This window comes from Cannabis sativa, chromosome 2 (genome assembly GCF_029168945.1).
Source record: "Cannabis sativa cultivar Pink pepper isolate KNU-18-1 chromosome 2, ASM2916894v1, whole genome shotgun sequence".
In the NCBI taxonomy this organism is placed as follows: domain Eukaryota; kingdom Viridiplantae; phylum Streptophyta; class Magnoliopsida; order Rosales; family Cannabaceae; genus Cannabis; species Cannabis sativa.
Window position 1 is genome coordinate 1,839,229 of NC_083602.1, and position 17,620 is coordinate 1,856,848.

The 17,620-nt window shown below is 27.6% G+C and overlaps 3 protein-coding genes across 3 annotated transcripts; 2 read left to right on the plus strand and 1 right to left on the minus strand.

The window, feature by feature from the left end:
* Positions 1 to 5,830: 5,830 nt before the first annotated feature.
* On the plus strand, positions 5,831 to 7,192 carry LOC115721433 (stress-response A/B barrel domain-containing protein At5g22580). Its single transcript, XM_030650726.2, has 2 exons — positions 5,831 to 6,040; positions 6,750 to 7,192. Exons 1-2 carry the CDS (start codon positions 5,922 to 5,924, stop codon positions 6,946 to 6,948), a joined length of 318 nt encoding a protein of 105 aa, XP_030506586.1. The 5' UTR covers positions 5,831 to 5,921; the 3' UTR covers positions 6,949 to 7,192.
* A 2,096-nt stretch (positions 7,193 to 9,288) lies between these two features.
* Positions 9,289 to 10,690, plus strand: LOC115718715 (uncharacterized). The gene is made up of 2 exons (XM_030647536.2): positions 9,289 to 10,394; positions 10,519 to 10,690. Exons 1-2 carry the CDS (start codon positions 9,650 to 9,652, stop codon positions 10,614 to 10,616), a joined length of 843 nt encoding a protein of 280 aa, XP_030503396.2. The 5' UTR covers positions 9,289 to 9,649; the 3' UTR covers positions 10,617 to 10,690.
* Positions 10,691 to 11,858: 1,168 nt separating this feature from the next.
* LOC115720904 (protein BOLA4, chloroplastic/mitochondrial) lies at positions 11,859 to 14,307 on the minus strand. The gene is made up of 3 exons (XM_030650108.2): positions 13,903 to 14,307; positions 13,649 to 13,716; positions 11,859 to 12,271 (listed from the first exon to the last, which is right to left on the minus strand). Exons 1-3 carry the CDS (start codon positions 14,215 to 14,217, stop codon positions 12,118 to 12,120), a joined length of 537 nt encoding a protein of 178 aa, XP_030505968.2. The 5' UTR covers positions 14,218 to 14,307; the 3' UTR covers positions 11,859 to 12,117.
* Between the last annotated feature and the right edge of the window lie 3,313 nt (positions 14,308 to 17,620).

Sequence of the window (17,620 nt, forward strand, 5' to 3'; positions counted from 1 at the left end):
CGGTTGAAATTATACTTCTTAATTTTTAAACTTAGTTGTCCTGTCACACTTAAACTAACCTTTATGTAATTAATATTTTGTGATTGAAATTATATTTGTTGAGTTTCAAACTCAATTCTATACCTAAGCTAATCTTTTCATATTGTAGAACTAAAATTATGTGATTGAAATTATTTTTGGTGAGTTTCGAATCCAGTTTATCCGTTAAACCTAAACTTCGATCGAATACATAAACTATCTTTTTGAAATTTTCATATTTTGGAGTAGATTTAATCACTACTAGTTAGTAGCAGTAGACTTTGCAATTTTAATAATAATGAAAAAAATGGTGGAAGGATATATGGTGATTTCAAAGTTGGGACAAATAACTTGAAATTATTAATAAACCAAGATTTTCATTTGAATTATAGTAGCTAGCTAGATAGGTCATAGTTGAGTATAGCTTGACCAATGGACAAAAGAACCATATGTACTACAAAGACCAATGTTTTTGTTTTTGTTTTTGTTTTTGTTTTTTGGTAGGGAAAGAAGTGCACTCAAAAATTCCAATTGTACAATTTAGGGCATGAGTTATTAGGGTTTTTTTTCTTTTATTTTCTTTTTCTTTGTACTCTTGATATGCAAAATATTCGATGTAGAGGTATCCAATATAATTTAACAACTATTTAATTATCATGGGTAAAATATGATTGTTTTTAAGATTGAATAGCAAGCGGGTTGACTGGATTTCAAGTTTGCGGGTTTCGGGCCTAAAAACTGGAACCCAAATTCATCCGTTCAAAGAATTCGGACTCACAAGTTTGTGGGTCCACGAGTTTGGGTTGATCGTTGACCCGACAAATTCGGTCAACTCTCGGTTAATATTTTTGTTTTTTTATCAACCAAAATTCTTTAGAGGAAAAAAATATTTATAAGCCAAAATAGAAATATAAATTCAATAATCCAAAACCAAATAAATCATTCATCAAACTTATACTCTTTGTTCATAAAAATCATGAATGATGAACATAATAATAAAAACTAAAAGTATCAAAATAAATTGTGACTAAAAATTGATAGTCCATACATTCTGTACTAGCTATTGTCTACCATAAAAATATTTAAATTAACAAAGTATTTATAAATTTAATTTCCATATGATTTAAAGCATAAGTCTTTTTAAAATAATGATTATAGTATAGTATACACATACATATCTCCAATCTAATAGATAAAAAATATATAAAAAAATTATATTTATATTTTAATTTTTACTTTCATTGTAACACATATACATATAATTTATACTGAAATCTTATATAAAAATACATTATTTATTTAATGTTACATTGTATTAAATTTTTTTTAAAAAACTGGCCGAGTTTGCGGGCAGATATAGGTCCAACATGAACCCATGGATTATAAATTCAAGAAATGAAGATAAAAATTAAAATATATGAACATCATATATTTTTATTTATGGTTTTGTAGTTAAATCTGCATAGTCCACAAGTTAATATTAATTTAGTCGTGTTTACAATTTAGGAGAGTTTCTGTAAATCAAAATTGCCTATCTTCTTCCCTTTGTGTGAACCTTTATTTGTAGGAATATGATGGTAGTTACTCAATCATATCTTAGTGAGAAGTTACAAGTAGTGGATTTAATGTTCATATTTTACGCACAATTCAAAATTTAAATAAGTACAAATAATTATTTATATTTAAAATACGAAGTGGTTTTTGACTTGGTAAGACCATATTTTTGCAACCAGATGCATGGGGGACCGGGAGTGAGTATATGTACTATGACTAGAGGCAGGACCGGCCCTGACTTTTAGTGGGCCATAGAAAAAAAAAATTATTTTGGACCCTTATATAGAAAAAAATATGGTATTTTTCAAAATCAGTAAAAAAAAAAATAGTATAATTTTAAAAGGTAAATATTTTTTTTTTGGCCCCTGGGATAGGTGGGCCCTAGGCACAGGCCTAGCCCGCCTATGCCCAGGGCCGGGCCTGACTAGAGGCATGACAGAGTATGTACTGTGACTAGATGCATGAAAATTATGTACTACGACTAGATGTATGTAAGAGTATGTATTACGACCAGATGAATGCATGACACAGTATGCGCTACGACCAAGTGTATAAGAGAGTATTACGACCAGATACACGAGGAAATATGTACTACGACCAAATACATTACAGAGTGTACTATGACTATATATGTCGATCCTTGTACAAGATTCTTGTATTTTAACTAGTTGTAATATTCTTGTAGATGTTGAATGTTAGTTGAAATAACATCTTGACAGCTTTGAGTTCATAAACCTTAAAATCCTTATTTAGATGAGTTCTAAGTTTATTCGACTTATCTTATATTATCACTCACATTCACACATCTTTAACTTCAAACCAATGTCTTGGACACAATTATTACACATATATTTTAAAAAGTTAACCTAATTTTTGAACACTTTCATAATTAGTTTTATTTTAATGAAAAAAAATCATTAAAATTAATTAATTATAATAGTAAATTTTATTATGATGTTTTTTTTTTAATATGTAAACTTTTATTATCATGTGGTGTATGATGATCATATATTATATTTTTATTTTAAACCACTTAGATCGATAGATATGATAATCTTTACACAAAACTTTTACAACCATTCATGTATTATAATTTTTTTCACTAATAATACATTTATTATACAATATTCAAAATCAAATTAGAGTAATATGAAAAAATCTAATAGAATAAATAAAAAATAATCAGAATTAATATTCGTAATATATTGTTTACTAAAAATTAAGTGGTCTTTTTCTTATTTATAAAAATAATATATATCCACATACCAATGCATCATTTTTTTTTAGAACTATCAATCAATTTTTGCCAAGTCATCTTATATACCCAAAAAAATATCACAATTTACAAAAAAATTAATTTTTTTTTTCTAAAAAAACCATCATTTCCCTACTCGTTGCCATCACTATAGAAATTATTATTTCAATCTAACTCAATAAAAAATCTAGACTATAAGAAAGAAAAAGAAAAAAATACCAAAAATATAAAGTGGGGATATTGTGTTGGAAAATGGATTAGGTATAGGTGTGAAACCCATAAAATAACATAAATTTTTCAAAAGAGCATTGTTATTTGATATTTGTGTTACAGACACTTTGTAATTAATTAGCGATATTCTATAAAAATTAATCATTACATTAAATTATAGGGTTTTTTTCATTTATACATTTGAAAGTATTTTTTTTAATTTTTGCAGAATATACAGTGCAACCCACGAAGCAACTTAAATCGCAACCTAAATTGCAACTCAATTCAAATCGCAACCTTATTCGCAATTAACGAAACAATTCAAATCGTAAAAATGAAAAAAAAAAAAGAGTATAAAATAGAAAATAAAAAGTTAAAAAAGTGATATATAAGGTGATTTCTCTAACTTATATGAGTCTTAATAGTTAAATATACCAACAATAATATTAACACATAATTAAAAAGTGGGTAAATACCATTTTGGACTCTTTGTTTTACAAAAATTATCAATTGGACCCTGTGTTTTATTAAATGACAAAATGGACCTTATATTTTCTAAAATAGTACAAATAGGACCCTGAATTGATTTTTTGTCAAAATAAAGTTTAATTATAATCCGATCTAAAAGTGTTATGAAAAAACTGTTTACATTTTTTTGTATCTGTTCGTATTAAGCATTGTCTTCAAGTTGGTTGTATTAAAAAAAAAAAGTTGTTAAAAATTAAGCTCATGATTCTATTTTTACTATTTTAGAAAATATAAGGGAATTTTACAAAAATACTGTTTTTGGACCAAAACTTTACAATTATACTGGGACACGGCAAAAATAACATTTTTTTGCGTTTTGAATTTCATTACTTTTGTATCGCCGAAGCCCAACGGCATAACATTTATACGTGTGTGTGGGGAAACAACGTTCTTCGTGTGTGGGGAGACGAGACGGAAATCACCAAGAAAAAAACCATTAAAACCTAAGTAAGAATAAACAAAAGCAGTAAAATCGACGTCAATAAATAATCATGGCAAAACAATAGTAAAACAACAGTAAAACAACACTAAAACAATCAAAAAAAACAAAAGAAAAAATGATTAAAAAAAACAAACAATCTGCTGCACAACCTCAACACCAGATGCAAAATCAACTATATTTGCAAGTCTATTCCTAGAAAATTATAAAAAAAACTACTAAAACAACACTGAAACAACACAAAAACAAATGAAGCAAATTTAACTACTTAGAAAAATATAAAAGAAACACACACCTCCATCTTCCACACTCACAGACATAACCATCACAACAACACGAGAACACCCAGAAAATACCTATTAATTCAAATAAATAAATCATGAAAAACAACGATAAAAACAATACTAAAACAATACTAAAACAAAAAAAAACAATAAAAAAATGATCAAAAATTAACTATGTTGTGCACATCCTCAATACTAAATGCACTATATTTGCAAGAAAAGTTCTAGAAAATTAGAACAAAAAAAAACCACACTAACTCTTATATTTTAAAAAAAAACGTAACTAAGAACTTCAAAAAATTAAAAAAAAAAAAAGAAGAAAAGAAAAGAAGATGAAGAAGAAGAACTGAACATGAAAAAAAAAATAAAAATCATGAAAAACAACAGTAAAACAATACTAAAACAATACTAAAACAATACTAAAACAAATAAAACAATAAGAAGAGAGAATAACCACAAACCTTTGTAAACCAGAGAAATGTAATCACCTGCAGATTCAGTAAGTGGGACAAAGCTCAAAAATTGTTAGGATTGGAAGAATGAAGAGGATGAGAAGAGAAAAGGGTCTAGTGGGAAAACCCATTTGGGGTTTGGAGAAAAAAAAATGAACTTTTTTTGAAAGATCAAATCATGACAGTTTTTTTTGGAGATTTTAGTTGATTTTCAGAGATGGGTTTTGGTTTGAACAGAGGAAAAAGAAAGAACTCAATAGAGATTTTTGTGATGTTATAACCCTATTGTGTTTTATCAAAGGGTTTTTGGTCTTTGTGTCGTGGTGAATGTATTTTTTTATTATTTATTATTTTATTTATTTATTTACTTTTTGATTTTTAGTGTGGCCTACCTCTGGAGATGTGCAAAGTGGTGAGGCATCTTTTTATTTATTTATTATTATTTGCATAATTTTAAATAAATAAAAAAATTTATTTCTTGAGGAAAGGGATTGATGAGTAGAGTGTATTTCTTGAGGAAAGGGATTGACAGTGATAGATGGATAAATAAATAATATATTTTTAAATTTATAGAGTATATCACTATTTTAATAAGAAGCTCAAGGATCGAGGGGGTACTATGGCTTAACATTTTAAAAAAGAAAAAAAAAAGTTTTGATGGGAAAGGACGCCATAATTGCCAAAAAAAAAAAAAAAAAAAAAAGACAGTACAAAAAAAAAAAAAAAGACAGTACAAAAGTTGTATTTTCCGTGCAACAGTAATAATGTAATAAATGGGGAAAAAACAGTAGTGGGTGTAAATTTCCCAAATATAAAGTCCATTTTGTCATTTAACAAAATACATGGTCCAATCTGTAACTTTTGCAAAACACAGAGTCTAAAATGGTATTTACCCTTAAAAATTACTAAATATGACTAGTACTTTTTAACATTTTCTTTCCAAAATATTGAGTGGTATAGATTCTGTCTAAACAAAGGAGTAAATGAGTGATCAAGTGGGGCCATGACTACAGCAAGACAGGTAGGCATGCAACACACTATATCCTACTTCTATTCTAATTTCAACTACTATAAATGTTGGGACTTACTTGTGAACTTCTTTACTACCAAATATTATTCTCTCTTTCATATATAAACATCTCTAAGAAAAAAAAATCAAAGCTATTTTTATATATACAAATATGGGTGAGTTTAAACACTTGGTGATAGTCAAGTTCAAAAATGATGTAAAAGTTGATGAAGTTGTCAAAGGAATGGAGACTTTGGTTTCTGAGGTTGATTTTGTCAAGTCCTTCGAATGGTAATAATATATATATATATATATACAAATATTTATATAGTCTTTAAATAATCTTCAATCCATGTTAGAAAAAAACCCTAAAGAAGGATGAGATTATTAGATCAAAAAAATTCAACTTCATGATCTACTTTTGAATATTCTATGTTGATTCTAAAGTTTCTTTTTCATTTTTATCTATTGGCTTTGTATGATATAAAAAAAAAATTAAATATCGATTTTAAATTGTTGCTTAAGTACTAAATTATAGCGTACTTTTTTTACTTAAACATTGACTGCATACAGTAATGGACCCAGAATTTTTAATTTATAAGAGCTTAATTGTTATAAAAATATTTATATTTACTTTACATAAGAATTATAATTATTTTGTAGGGACGTTTTACTATTTTATTGTATAATTATTAAAATAAATATGATATATTTAATTTTTATTAACACTAATTTTTTTACTGAGGAGTTTAGCTCCCATACTATTGTTAGTGTGCCCTGATGTCCTGATGTCTCATATAAATCATAAAATTAACGTCTGAATAAGTAACATGTAATATATTTATTCACTACTTATTAAAAATAATTATTAGCATAGAATCGATCGATCCTTTACAATATCCAATCAAAAATTTCGAACTACTTTTGAATTTAACCTAAGATCAAATATTTTAGAACCATTGTTTTTTTTTAGTAATGAATTATTTGTGTTATATTATAGGGGAGAAGATGTTGAGAGCTTAGAAATGCTAAGACAAGGGTTCACTCATGCCTTCTTAATGACATTTGAGAAGAAAGAAGACTTCACATCATTTCAAGGGCATCCCAAACATGTTGAATTCTCATCAACTTTCTCACTTGCAATAGACAACATTGTGGTCCTTGATTTCCCCACACTTCTTGTCAAGACACCACCTTAATTAATTAATTATTATTACTATTATTATTTCTTTTTTCTTTAAAAAAATAAAAAATTGTTGTTTAAAAATAGCCTGAAATATTTCTCCTATATATGTGTGTGTTTAATGGCTATGTTTGTTTGTTTGTGTCATTATGAATATTATTTTGTGTGCTTTTTTTTTGTTGTAAAAAAAATCATTATTAATCTATTTATTGTACTTTCTTTTATGAATTTTAATGAAAATCATTTATGTTGAGAGAGAATGAGAGTGACACATATGCATATACATATATAATTATGTTATATTGTTGGGAAAAAGGGAAGAAAAATGATGAATTACTGATATTAAAAAGAAAATATATGTTTTTATTGTTTAAAATTGAAGGCAAGATATAATAATTTCCCATAATAATGATTTTTATTTTTCTCTATTTTCACTTAATTTGAAAGTAAAATAATTGAAGGGCTCAATTTTTTCCCTCAAATTTTATTTCTTTCCAAATTTCTCAAATATATATTTATATAATTTCTATTTTCCTTAAGCATAACATTATTCATATATAGTACCACATCAAGAATAATTATAGGAATATTATATTAAATGTAATGATATTCGGTGGACAGTCCCATGCATAATGATGATGGAAGATGGTATGGGTACAAAATTTTGAATTTTGAATTTTTTTTGTTGAAAAAAATTAAATATTAATTATTTTTTTTCCAAACCTCATTAGAGTAGGTTTTTTTTAATCACCTTGAAGCGTTTGGTATGAGGTTTAGATTTGATTGGAATGCAAGGGTAAAATTTAAATTAAATTTGAATGACAAGAAATTTATGTTTCTAAATAAGTTTCACTTTTTTAATTAAAATTATCATAATATTAATCCCTTCAAACGCATGAGTTTTGTATTCTTTCTAAGTCTATTCTCCAACTAAAACTGACATAACAAATACCCTATTAGGCGGTGTTTAGTTAGAAAGAATAAAAACATAACTAAAATAAGAATAACATTCTAATACTTTAAAATAAAACAAAACAAAAGAATAGAATAAAAGTTACTTTCTTTCCATTTTGTTCTCTCAAACCAAATGCCACCTAAAATTTTTCTGATAGCGAAAACTAAAATGTTGAGAAAAATCTTTAGCAACCTACTGAGTCTTATACTTTACAATTGTACTATCTAAGTTCTTTTTAACTCTATACACCCATTTACAGTCTATAGCTTTTCAATCTTTGAAGAGGAACCAAAATTCATGTTTCATTTCTTATAGAGTGATGAACTTAAATTTAGTTATAATAAACTACTTTATAAATATAACTATTGAGTTTGAAGAAAGTTTAGCTTGTTTAATTCATTGTTAGGGAGTCTTTTAAGTGGAGAGGATTGTAATATTGTTAGAAGCTAATTATTTCATACACAAGATTGAAATCTAGATGTATACATAGGATTAAATCGATTTGAACAAACATAAATTCTTAGTATTATTTAAGTTTTTTCGTCTTACATTATAGTTTCTGAATTATACTGTTGTGTCTACTGATTTATAAACCGCATCTTTGTACTGTTGTGTCGTTGTGGTGTTGGACACTATTTCTCAATATTATTGGTTAGACTAAACTTGAGAAATAGTTATTTTGATTATATTGATTGAAAATGAAAACTAATAATAATGGTCATGTAAAACATGGTAGTACACTTATAGGGACATTGAAATTGAAAAGCATAGATAATGACCACAATTTTTGACTTTATTTGCTACACACAACTTATCTTCTGATCATATATTCAACAACAACAGCTAAATTACCCATAATTGAGAGGAGGACCCATCTTCAAATTCTTGCCTGCCACAATCTCAATTCTCTCAAATCACCAAAACTTAAAAAGCCTTCAAATTTTTAATTTGAAAAATAAATTAAAAAAAAAAACAAACAACAATAAATAATAAATAATAAAAACTTTATGATGAATATTACTAGACCTCACAGACCAAGATTTGCTTTGAGAAAAAAAAATGTTTAAATAGAAAATTTTGACAAAGTTAAAAATGGATTTATCAATCCATTTCTTATCTATTTTGGCATTTAGAAGAAATTTTTAGTTTAATTTTTCTTTATGGTTGTCTACATTGGAGTTATTTAAAAAATTCGAGAAAATTTTAAAAAATTTAGAAAAATTAACATACCGAAAATAAGATTCAAATAGTCTATTTCACAAGCGTATAAAATAAGAGTTTCGTATGCAGCAGACTGTTTGAATCTTATTTTCGATGTGTTAAATTATACTAAATCTCTCAAAATTTTGTAGGATATTTTAAATAACTACAACATAAACAATCATAAAAGAAATTAGACTAAAAAATTATCTCAAATATTAAAACAGATAGAAAGTACATCGGTTCATTGCACTCCTTTTAGGGGTGCATTATATATACATAAAAGAACTTAAAAAATAAAGTTTAAGGTCCATTGAACATGCCAAATTGCTCAAAAGAGAAATTAAAATTATGGATTTCAACAGTGGAATCTTTCTTGTTCTTTTTTTTTCCTTCTTTTAAAAGAGAACAAAGAAAAAGTAAATAAAGTGGTAGTAATAGTAAAGTAATATTCTCTTGTCTATAATTTGTAGTAGTGATCTTTATAATATCATGTAACATTATTCTTTCACTATTTCAAATTCAAACCCCAAAACAAGCCAAAGAAGAAAGAACCAAAAAAATGAAACCATTCAAGAAACTCCACCACCACCATCATCATCATCATCATCATATTTTCCTTCTCATAATTCTAACAAGTTTTTCTTACTTAACATCATATGCCATTAAAGATTCTCTGACAATTAGTACCTGTGGAAAAATCCCAATTCAAGAACCATTCTTACCAATTCAAAGTTCAAATCTTTCATCCCCATTCAATCACATGCTCCTCTGTCAATCTCAGAAACTGTACTACAGAACCTCAGTAGGCCTTTACCCAATCTCCTCCATTAATTACACCTCTAAACTTGTTACTATTTCTGACAATACTTGTTCTTCTTCTTCTTCTTCTTATTCATCTCATCACACTTATGTTTCAATCTCAGCTGGTTTTCCAAAACCATCAAAACCCAACTCACTTCTTCTCCTCAATTGCTCAAACAGTAAAAGTACTAACAACAGTGTCTGTCTGTCATTATTACAAACATGTGGTGTGCATGAAAATGTTGTTGACAAAAAAAGATGTTTTGATAGCTTATTCATTAATGATTTTGAAAAACTTGACATGGGTTTTCATCCTAGAGACTTGAATTGCTCACATTACACTAGATTGTACTATGATGATGATGAATTTGACAATCCCAAATTGGGGATTAGGGTTTCTTTTGATGTGCCTGATCATGTGCCTAATATTTGTAATGAATGTGAAAAAACAAATGGAAATTGTGGTGTTGGATTGAGGTGTATGTGCCACCCAAAAGAGTGTAGTAAGTTCTCTATTATTCTAAACAATTATTAATTTTTAAGTTTTGTGATTGGGATTTTTGACCCTTTTAATTTTTTTTAGTACTAATAAATAATAATGTTTTCAATGTTTTTTTTTTATTGCAGAGGACAAAGTAATTTCTAAAGGTGAATCCATATATGGTGTTGGTAAAAATATGTTGGTCATTTTGGTTTCTTTTCTAGTAGTTATGTTTTCAGTTTAATTTTGATTATGTAATCAAGTAATTATTATTATGTTATAATATATATTCAATAACTAAAATAAGTTTTCTAATATGAATATTTTTATTATTGTTATTATTTTGGAAGTAGTGGTCATGTTTTGACAGAATCTTTCATGTGCATTTTTGCCAACCAGACAATATGAATAAAAGTACTGAATCATCACAGAACATATACCATATTGTAAAGAGATTTTGGACCACATTTGGGTGAATTTTTATTTATAAAGAGAATCAAACAAAATTTCTTTCTATGAAGAGAAATTAGTATTATTGCACACAATGATCCTTCAAAGAATATTACTCTTAAGTTCATTAGTTAGAATGAGATTAGAATATTATTTATATTATCTATATAATAAATTTATAAGAAGATTTTAAAAGAGGAGAAAAGCAAAGGGAGTGTGGAGATATATCTAGCTTCAATCAAGTCCAACACCCTAAATTTAAAGGCTCATAAATTTTGAAAAACTAATTAAAATTTTTGTCCTTGTATTTTAACATTTATAAAATTATGTCCTTGAATTTTTTTATCAGTTAAAAATTCTCTCTAAACTATTAAGACTATTGGATTTAAGAACATTTGTCCAATTCAATTTAATTTTACTAATTATTTGTTTGTACTTCGAACTTTGACATGTACCAAATCAAACCTCCAAAATTTTTATCCATATTAAACTTTCCTTACTAAAAATGGAAAAAAATAATAATTATATTCAACAATCTTAATAGTTCAAGAAAAATTTTAACGGCCTTAAAAATTTAAGAGACATGATTTAGTACATGTTAAAGTTTAAGGAAGCAAAATTCCTAATTAACCTTTTGAAAATATCATTTGACATACAAACAATGACAAATACTATACTCTTAATTGCAGATATTCTTCTTGATGATTTCTTCATTGCTAATTTAAACAATTACTATTTTATTTGTCAACAGTTAAAAACTACACTTGTATAACATTTTAGAAGATTTTCAATGCCAAATAATACTTCCTTCATTAGTTAATTTCAGAAGGTAGATCCATAAATGCATTTGGATAATATAGCTTGGTCTCTTCAATTGATCATCTGATAAAATTAACAAGTTAAGTCAAGAATACAAATACTTGTATTGAGTACCCTTTTTCTCATAATTTCTGATAATCAGTGTTTTATTAGCTCTTGAGAATTCTAAAGCTTTAAGATTCCAGAAAGCTGTAACAGAAAAAGGAGAGAAAATTCATGTAGCAGAAAACAAATATGGATCTGCAATTTCTTCTCAAATAATCACTTGCACTAACATAGTGCACAAATATATAATGTAACATTTAATAGATGAATGCCTCTTAACTTAAACAAACACTACTTAGGAGCCCCTTTTTTACCTCACCATGTAGAGTTCTTTTAGTACAAACTCTCAGTGAAAGATAAAGTTGAAAGAGCAGTAAGTAAATGTATGGAAGGGAATTGGAATCGGAGTATCGAACCTCTATCTTCGTCTGTTACTGATCAATTCCTGCTTCTTTTGGGGTTTTGGTAGTCATCTGATCAACTGCATGAACTGTGTTTTGAAGCTCTTCCCATATGGCTTTGTACACCATTCTCTGTCTATTCACTGCTGATTGTCCCTCGAAGGCTGAAGACACCACATCGATACTGCGCATCACAGAATAGAGCAAACAGAATATATGAACCAAATTTCGAGCAACTACTCAGACCGAATAGGAACTTAAACCACTCCACCTAAAAAGAAAACCTATTAAAGGAGAAATGCTTAATTTTCTGTATCGACATCCGCAGTACTCAAAAGGCACTAAAGGTTGTCAGACTTATGGGCTGATCTCCACAAGTCATTGCAAAAACAAAAGTAAAGAGTATTTTCAAGCCACCGGGTAGCTCAAATGGTTGGCCTGAGGTTTTAGTTCCTCTTGGCTACTAACATAGTAATTGATATAGTTTGTTTTCATTCCCATTGTTAACAAAGTAAATCAAGACAAAATCCAAGATAAGTCACCCTTAAACTTAACAAGTGTTTTCAACTTACTAAAGTACTAATAACAAATCCCAACTGCCTTAACTGTCTTTGACAGTTAAGTTGGTTGGTGTTATTTCTGTTGCTTGAAAAGAATTGCCCAACAAGCTTAATAGCCTATTTATAGTCCACCACTTCAATAAGCTCCTCAACTAAGTAATTATTCAAGAGAGCAAAAAAGGAAGAGAGAGCTGGTTCTGTGAATTCTTGAGAGAGTTAGTACAGACAGAAAGATTAGGGTTCTGGGTTTTGTATTGAGTTTACATGTATGGATGTAACTCAGGGTTGAGAGTGTGTTCAATAGAGTGAAACACTTGTGAGATGAGTTTGTGCCATTCCCATTCAACTGCAGCTGCATTGTACTGTGATTCAACATCAACAAAGATACTTAGAGTTCCAAAGCTGGAGTGGGTGTAAGTTCACACTGAAATTGCCTTTGAACAAGGATAAATTCCTTGTGTTTTATCTCTTATTCTGCTTGCTTTAATTTTCCAAATTTTTACATAATAGACCAAAAATTAAAAAAAAAAATACATTAACAAATTTTTTTTTCCATTTTTACGAATTGAGCTGTTTTATTTACAAGATTTTCTACATTCTTTTTTATAGTTGTCTTGTGGAGATCCGGGGACTGCTGCTGAATCCATGGGCAGACAAGAGACAACTTGACAAACTAAAACATCTTAGTAGTCAGAGGAAAAGAAAGCAAAAGCGATTCTCATAGTAGCAGAGAGCGAAATGGGAGCAGCCTAAACCACGAAAACGGGGTTGTGGGAGAGCAATACAAGCGTTGTGCTACTAGGAGATGAGGTTGGTTTTCTTATTGTTTAGGTTGTTGTGAGGTTGATTTCTCATTGTTTCTTTTAGTTATTTTCTTACGTTTTTGATTTGTTCTAACTATTGATTTGTCTAGTTTGATAATGATTATCATAAAGTACAACAAATAATTCCATTTAGACATTTCAACAAACACCACAAGTACATGAAAATCAACCACTTGCCTGACATGCCGACCATCTCCATAAGCATCCTTAACAGAGACTGATTCTGCATTAAGTTGCTCCTTAATCTGTTCAACCAAATTTCACCGTAATAACCATAAGTAATTCCCCTAAAACCCTATAAAAACCCTAAATTTAACATTTACAGTAACGAAATTTCCCCAAATTCAAAAATTAAAATTTGATTCCCAAACACCCAAATTGGGATTCAAACTACTCAAATTGAAATTAATGAGATGAGATGAGACAAGAACCTTGATTTGCATGGAGTTGATAAGAGGTGAATCAATGGAGCCAGCGTCATTAACATGAGCAGCACGAACAGGAGTGGAAGTGAAAATCTTCCGACGACCACCAGCGCGAAAATCCAAACCCGATTGAACACGAGCATGGAATTCTCTACTCGAGAAAGTAATGAAGGTTCTTCTGGTAGTGGTAATGCTCCCCAACCATTGATTCGTCTGTGTAACCCTAGCCAATATAGGAACCGATTCACGCATTCTCGTCAACAATGGATTAGTTGCTCCTGTAAAAACGTATGAACGCGCCATTAACGTCTTCGCCGACATTTTCAGAGCTTCTTCTTCTTCTTCTTCTTCGGTATCTTCACAACCTGAAAAGAAGAATCAGACAAGTGTGGAAAATCTCTTCGGTAGAGGTGGAGGAGAACTGGGCCAACTCTAATAGGCCCAATACATAATGGGCTGAAAAGGGGTCGGTGGGCCTATAACAAAAAAAAAAGGAGGAAATTACACTCAATACCTCTTTTAGATTGTCCTCTTTTATTTTTATCCTCTTTTTTAAAATCTATCATTTTTACTTTTTTTAAACATTGTACCAATTTACCCCTGTCACTTTAAGATACTCTCTATGTGACTCTCTTATGTCAGGGTATTTTGGGCACAATACATATAAAATGAGGTATGTTTCAATTATATATAAAATTAAAGGTAAATTTAATTAATTGATTAATAAAGTGATATTTTCCAACTTACCCCAAAACAAAGCTTACAATGGCACAAATAAGAAACTGTATGGGAATTTAGGATAATTTCTAAAAATACACAAAAAATAAATAAAAAATTACAAAAATACACTTGTATGGAATTTTTACGTTTTTATGATTTTATTTATAGAAAATATGGTTTTTATTTTTAATGTATTTTTAAGTTGTATTCTTATTAATTTGTTGTTAATTTTTTTGATGTTGTTTGTATATTATTTTTCTGTTACTTTTATGTGGTTATTTTGTTGATTTTATAAAACACAATAAAAATATAAAAAAAAAATTATTGAACATAAAAATTTACAAAAAATAACAGTTTATATTTTTTATAGCTTTTTAAGGTATAAGTTTACAAAAAGATCATTTTTTTCAAAAAAATGTTATTATACAGGAAAATTTTAGAAAAAAAGTTAGAAAATATTTAATATGGAGAAAGCTAACTGGTTACTCCTATAGTTAAGAGTACCTGGTTACCCTTATTTAATTTTCTCATATTTTTTAATTTTTTCTTCAATTTTTCTCATAAATTAACTTTTTTTAAAAAAAGAAAAAACTATATTTTTACACAAAAATTATAAAAACCTATAAAATTTATAATTTCCTCATAAAGTTATTATTAAAAATTTGGAATAATGCTATTACTTGCCAAAAAAAAAAAAAAAAGAGACACATCGATACCCTTATTTGTTTTGTCATTTAGAATAATTTGTTAGTCCAAGTTTTTTCGAATTATGTGTGTTTATAAAATTGACTAAAAAAACACTTTAAATACATTTTTTGTCAAAGTAATTTTAAAAATAACTACTCCTCCTTCTTGGCTTCTCTGAACTCATCACAATTCAACAATTGAATTACTTATATTTGAAATAAGTAATCTAGAAAATTATAGGAGCAAAACAATGTTTTCCCTAACTATTTCTTATTTTACAGCTCTTAACAAAAACTACACATTTTTCACATCCATTGTTTTTACATTAGAAGAACTTTTTATTTTTCTCAAAATTACATTAACCATTTTTATAAAACAAAACATAGATAACAACACAACTACAAATTATATGCAAAAAATATGTTATAAAAGTGTTACATTGTTACATTGTTACAAATTATTTTACGCTCAGATTCGTAAAAGTGTTACATTGTTACAAATATAATTTAATATCAGACTTTATATATTTTAATTAATAACTACAATTATTCACATTTTATAATTACACCTATAATAGTTTTACATCTTTAAATAATGTTAAACACCATTACTATCCTTTAAGTAATTCTCAATAGCAACACTCATAAATTAACCTTAAAGTTATCCCCTATTTGATATCTCAATCTCATTGTTATTTTTACATTATTGCAATAGGCTATTAGTGAGAAGAGCAAGCTAGTTTTCCACTTTTTTTTTCCCTCTATTATATATAAAGCCTTAATTATAAGTATAACAAACCAAAAAAAACCATTCAACATTCAAGAAACTTCCAAATATTTCTACATATATAGGTATACACTCAAACTTAAAAATAAGGAGTCCAAATTATATACCAAAGTTAGACATTTTTTTTCCCATTAAAATATCAAATGGCCAAAGGTACCAAAGAAAGAAAGGATTTTCTAGATAATTAACAAACACAAGAATAATGAATTACAAAAACAAAAGTCTTAAATTGTTGGCAAAGGGGTCTACACAACTACATAACATAATAACATACTTTTTTGCCAAGCTTCAAAACCTCAAACAAAATCTCTATTCTTGGTTAAATCCACTTTTGTGTTTCAAATATTTGAAGGTCATTTTCAACTCATGTATCCAACTTGTGTACATGAAAGTGGGTAATATCCCACCAAGTAGTGGATATTCAACTAATTAAACTAACATGTGTAATAAGTAGTATGAGACAAGTCATATTGTAAGAAAGAAAAGTAAAAGAGTATCCAAGATGGAGATCATTGAAAATGAGTAGCTATACATATAAATATATATTAGAGCAAATCATTTTTGGTGGGCAATTGTTAGGTAAAATTAAGTAAGAAAACATAAACAAGAAGGGGACACAAGAAAGAAAGTTTGAAAAAGTTTTATCTAAGGGACCCCTTGTTATTGAAATTACTACTAAAACAATTAATATATATTAGTTTTGTTTTTTTATATTTTTTTAATGATTATTTAGAATTTTTACTTCTCAAACTATTACCATGAATCTTTTCGTTTGTTAAAAAAATTTTCACGAATTATTTACAATATTGAATTATAGGATATTCAAATTTTATCACATGTGGCATGTAATGTGTTATTACCATATCAATACCATATATGTAATTTAAAATAAAAATTAATGTACAATTTTAAAAAGTATATTTCCATATCAATAATTAATAAAAAAAATTAAAATCAGTTTTTTTTTATTATTTATATTTAAGTATTCGAGGCAAAATCAAATTAAACTATTATGATGATTATGGTTGTGAAAACTCACATCAACATCAACAATGAGAAGTTAATAAATCACTAAGCAAACTATTATGAGAATTGAAATTAAAAATTCTAAGCTATTGAATAAATAAAACAATAAAATAAGATGAAATATTATGTGGTTCGATTAATAATAACAAAGTGTTATCTTGTCTACTTTACACCAGAAACTTGTTAACTTAATTTATTGCTTGATCCAAAAAGAGAATTACACCAAAATCATTAACATAGTTGCTTGAACATACTTTATGAAGCTTTTTAATACATATGAATCTAATTGAGAAAACTAGATCAAAAGCACAAGTTAATTACCCTTTACAACCCTCTAAAATTCTCTTTTTTTATCTCACTAAACTTAACTATATTTCTATCTTTAGTTTCTAAAGATCATGAACCTATTTATAGAATTTGATTGGTAAGTGATATCTGGTTGAATATGCATTGTTCGAGCTTAGAGTAGGATTAGTTCATTATAAGTGTATCGTAAGTGTTTAAC

Coding starts and splice junctions, on each gene's coding strand:
- LOC115721433 (XM_030650726.2), top strand. CDS start 5,922: ATGGGTGAGTTTAAACACTTGGTGATAGTCAAGTTCAAAAATGATGTA. Junction 6,041..6,749: donor TTTGTCAAGTCCTTCGAATG/GTAATAATATAT, acceptor GTTATATTATAG/GGGAGAAGATGTTGAGAGCT.
- LOC115718715 (XM_030647536.2), top strand. CDS start 9,650: ATGAAACCATTCAAGAAACTCCACCACCACCATCATCATCATCATCAT. Junction 10,395..10,518: donor GTGCCACCCAAAAGAGTGTA/GTAAGTTCTCTA, acceptor TTTTTATTGCAG/AGGACAAAGTAATTTCTAAA.
- LOC115720904 (XM_030650108.2), bottom strand. CDS start 14,217: ATGTCGGCGAAGACGTTAATGGCGCGTTCATACGTTTTTACAGGAGCA. Junction 13,717..13,902: donor TCAACTCCATGCAAATCAAG/GTTCTTGTCTCA, acceptor TTGGTTGAACAG/ATTAAGGAGCAACTTAATGC. Junction 12,272..13,648: donor GGAGATGGTCGGCATGTCAG/GCAAGTGGTTGA, acceptor TGTGATGCGCAG/TATCGATGTGGTGTCTTCAG.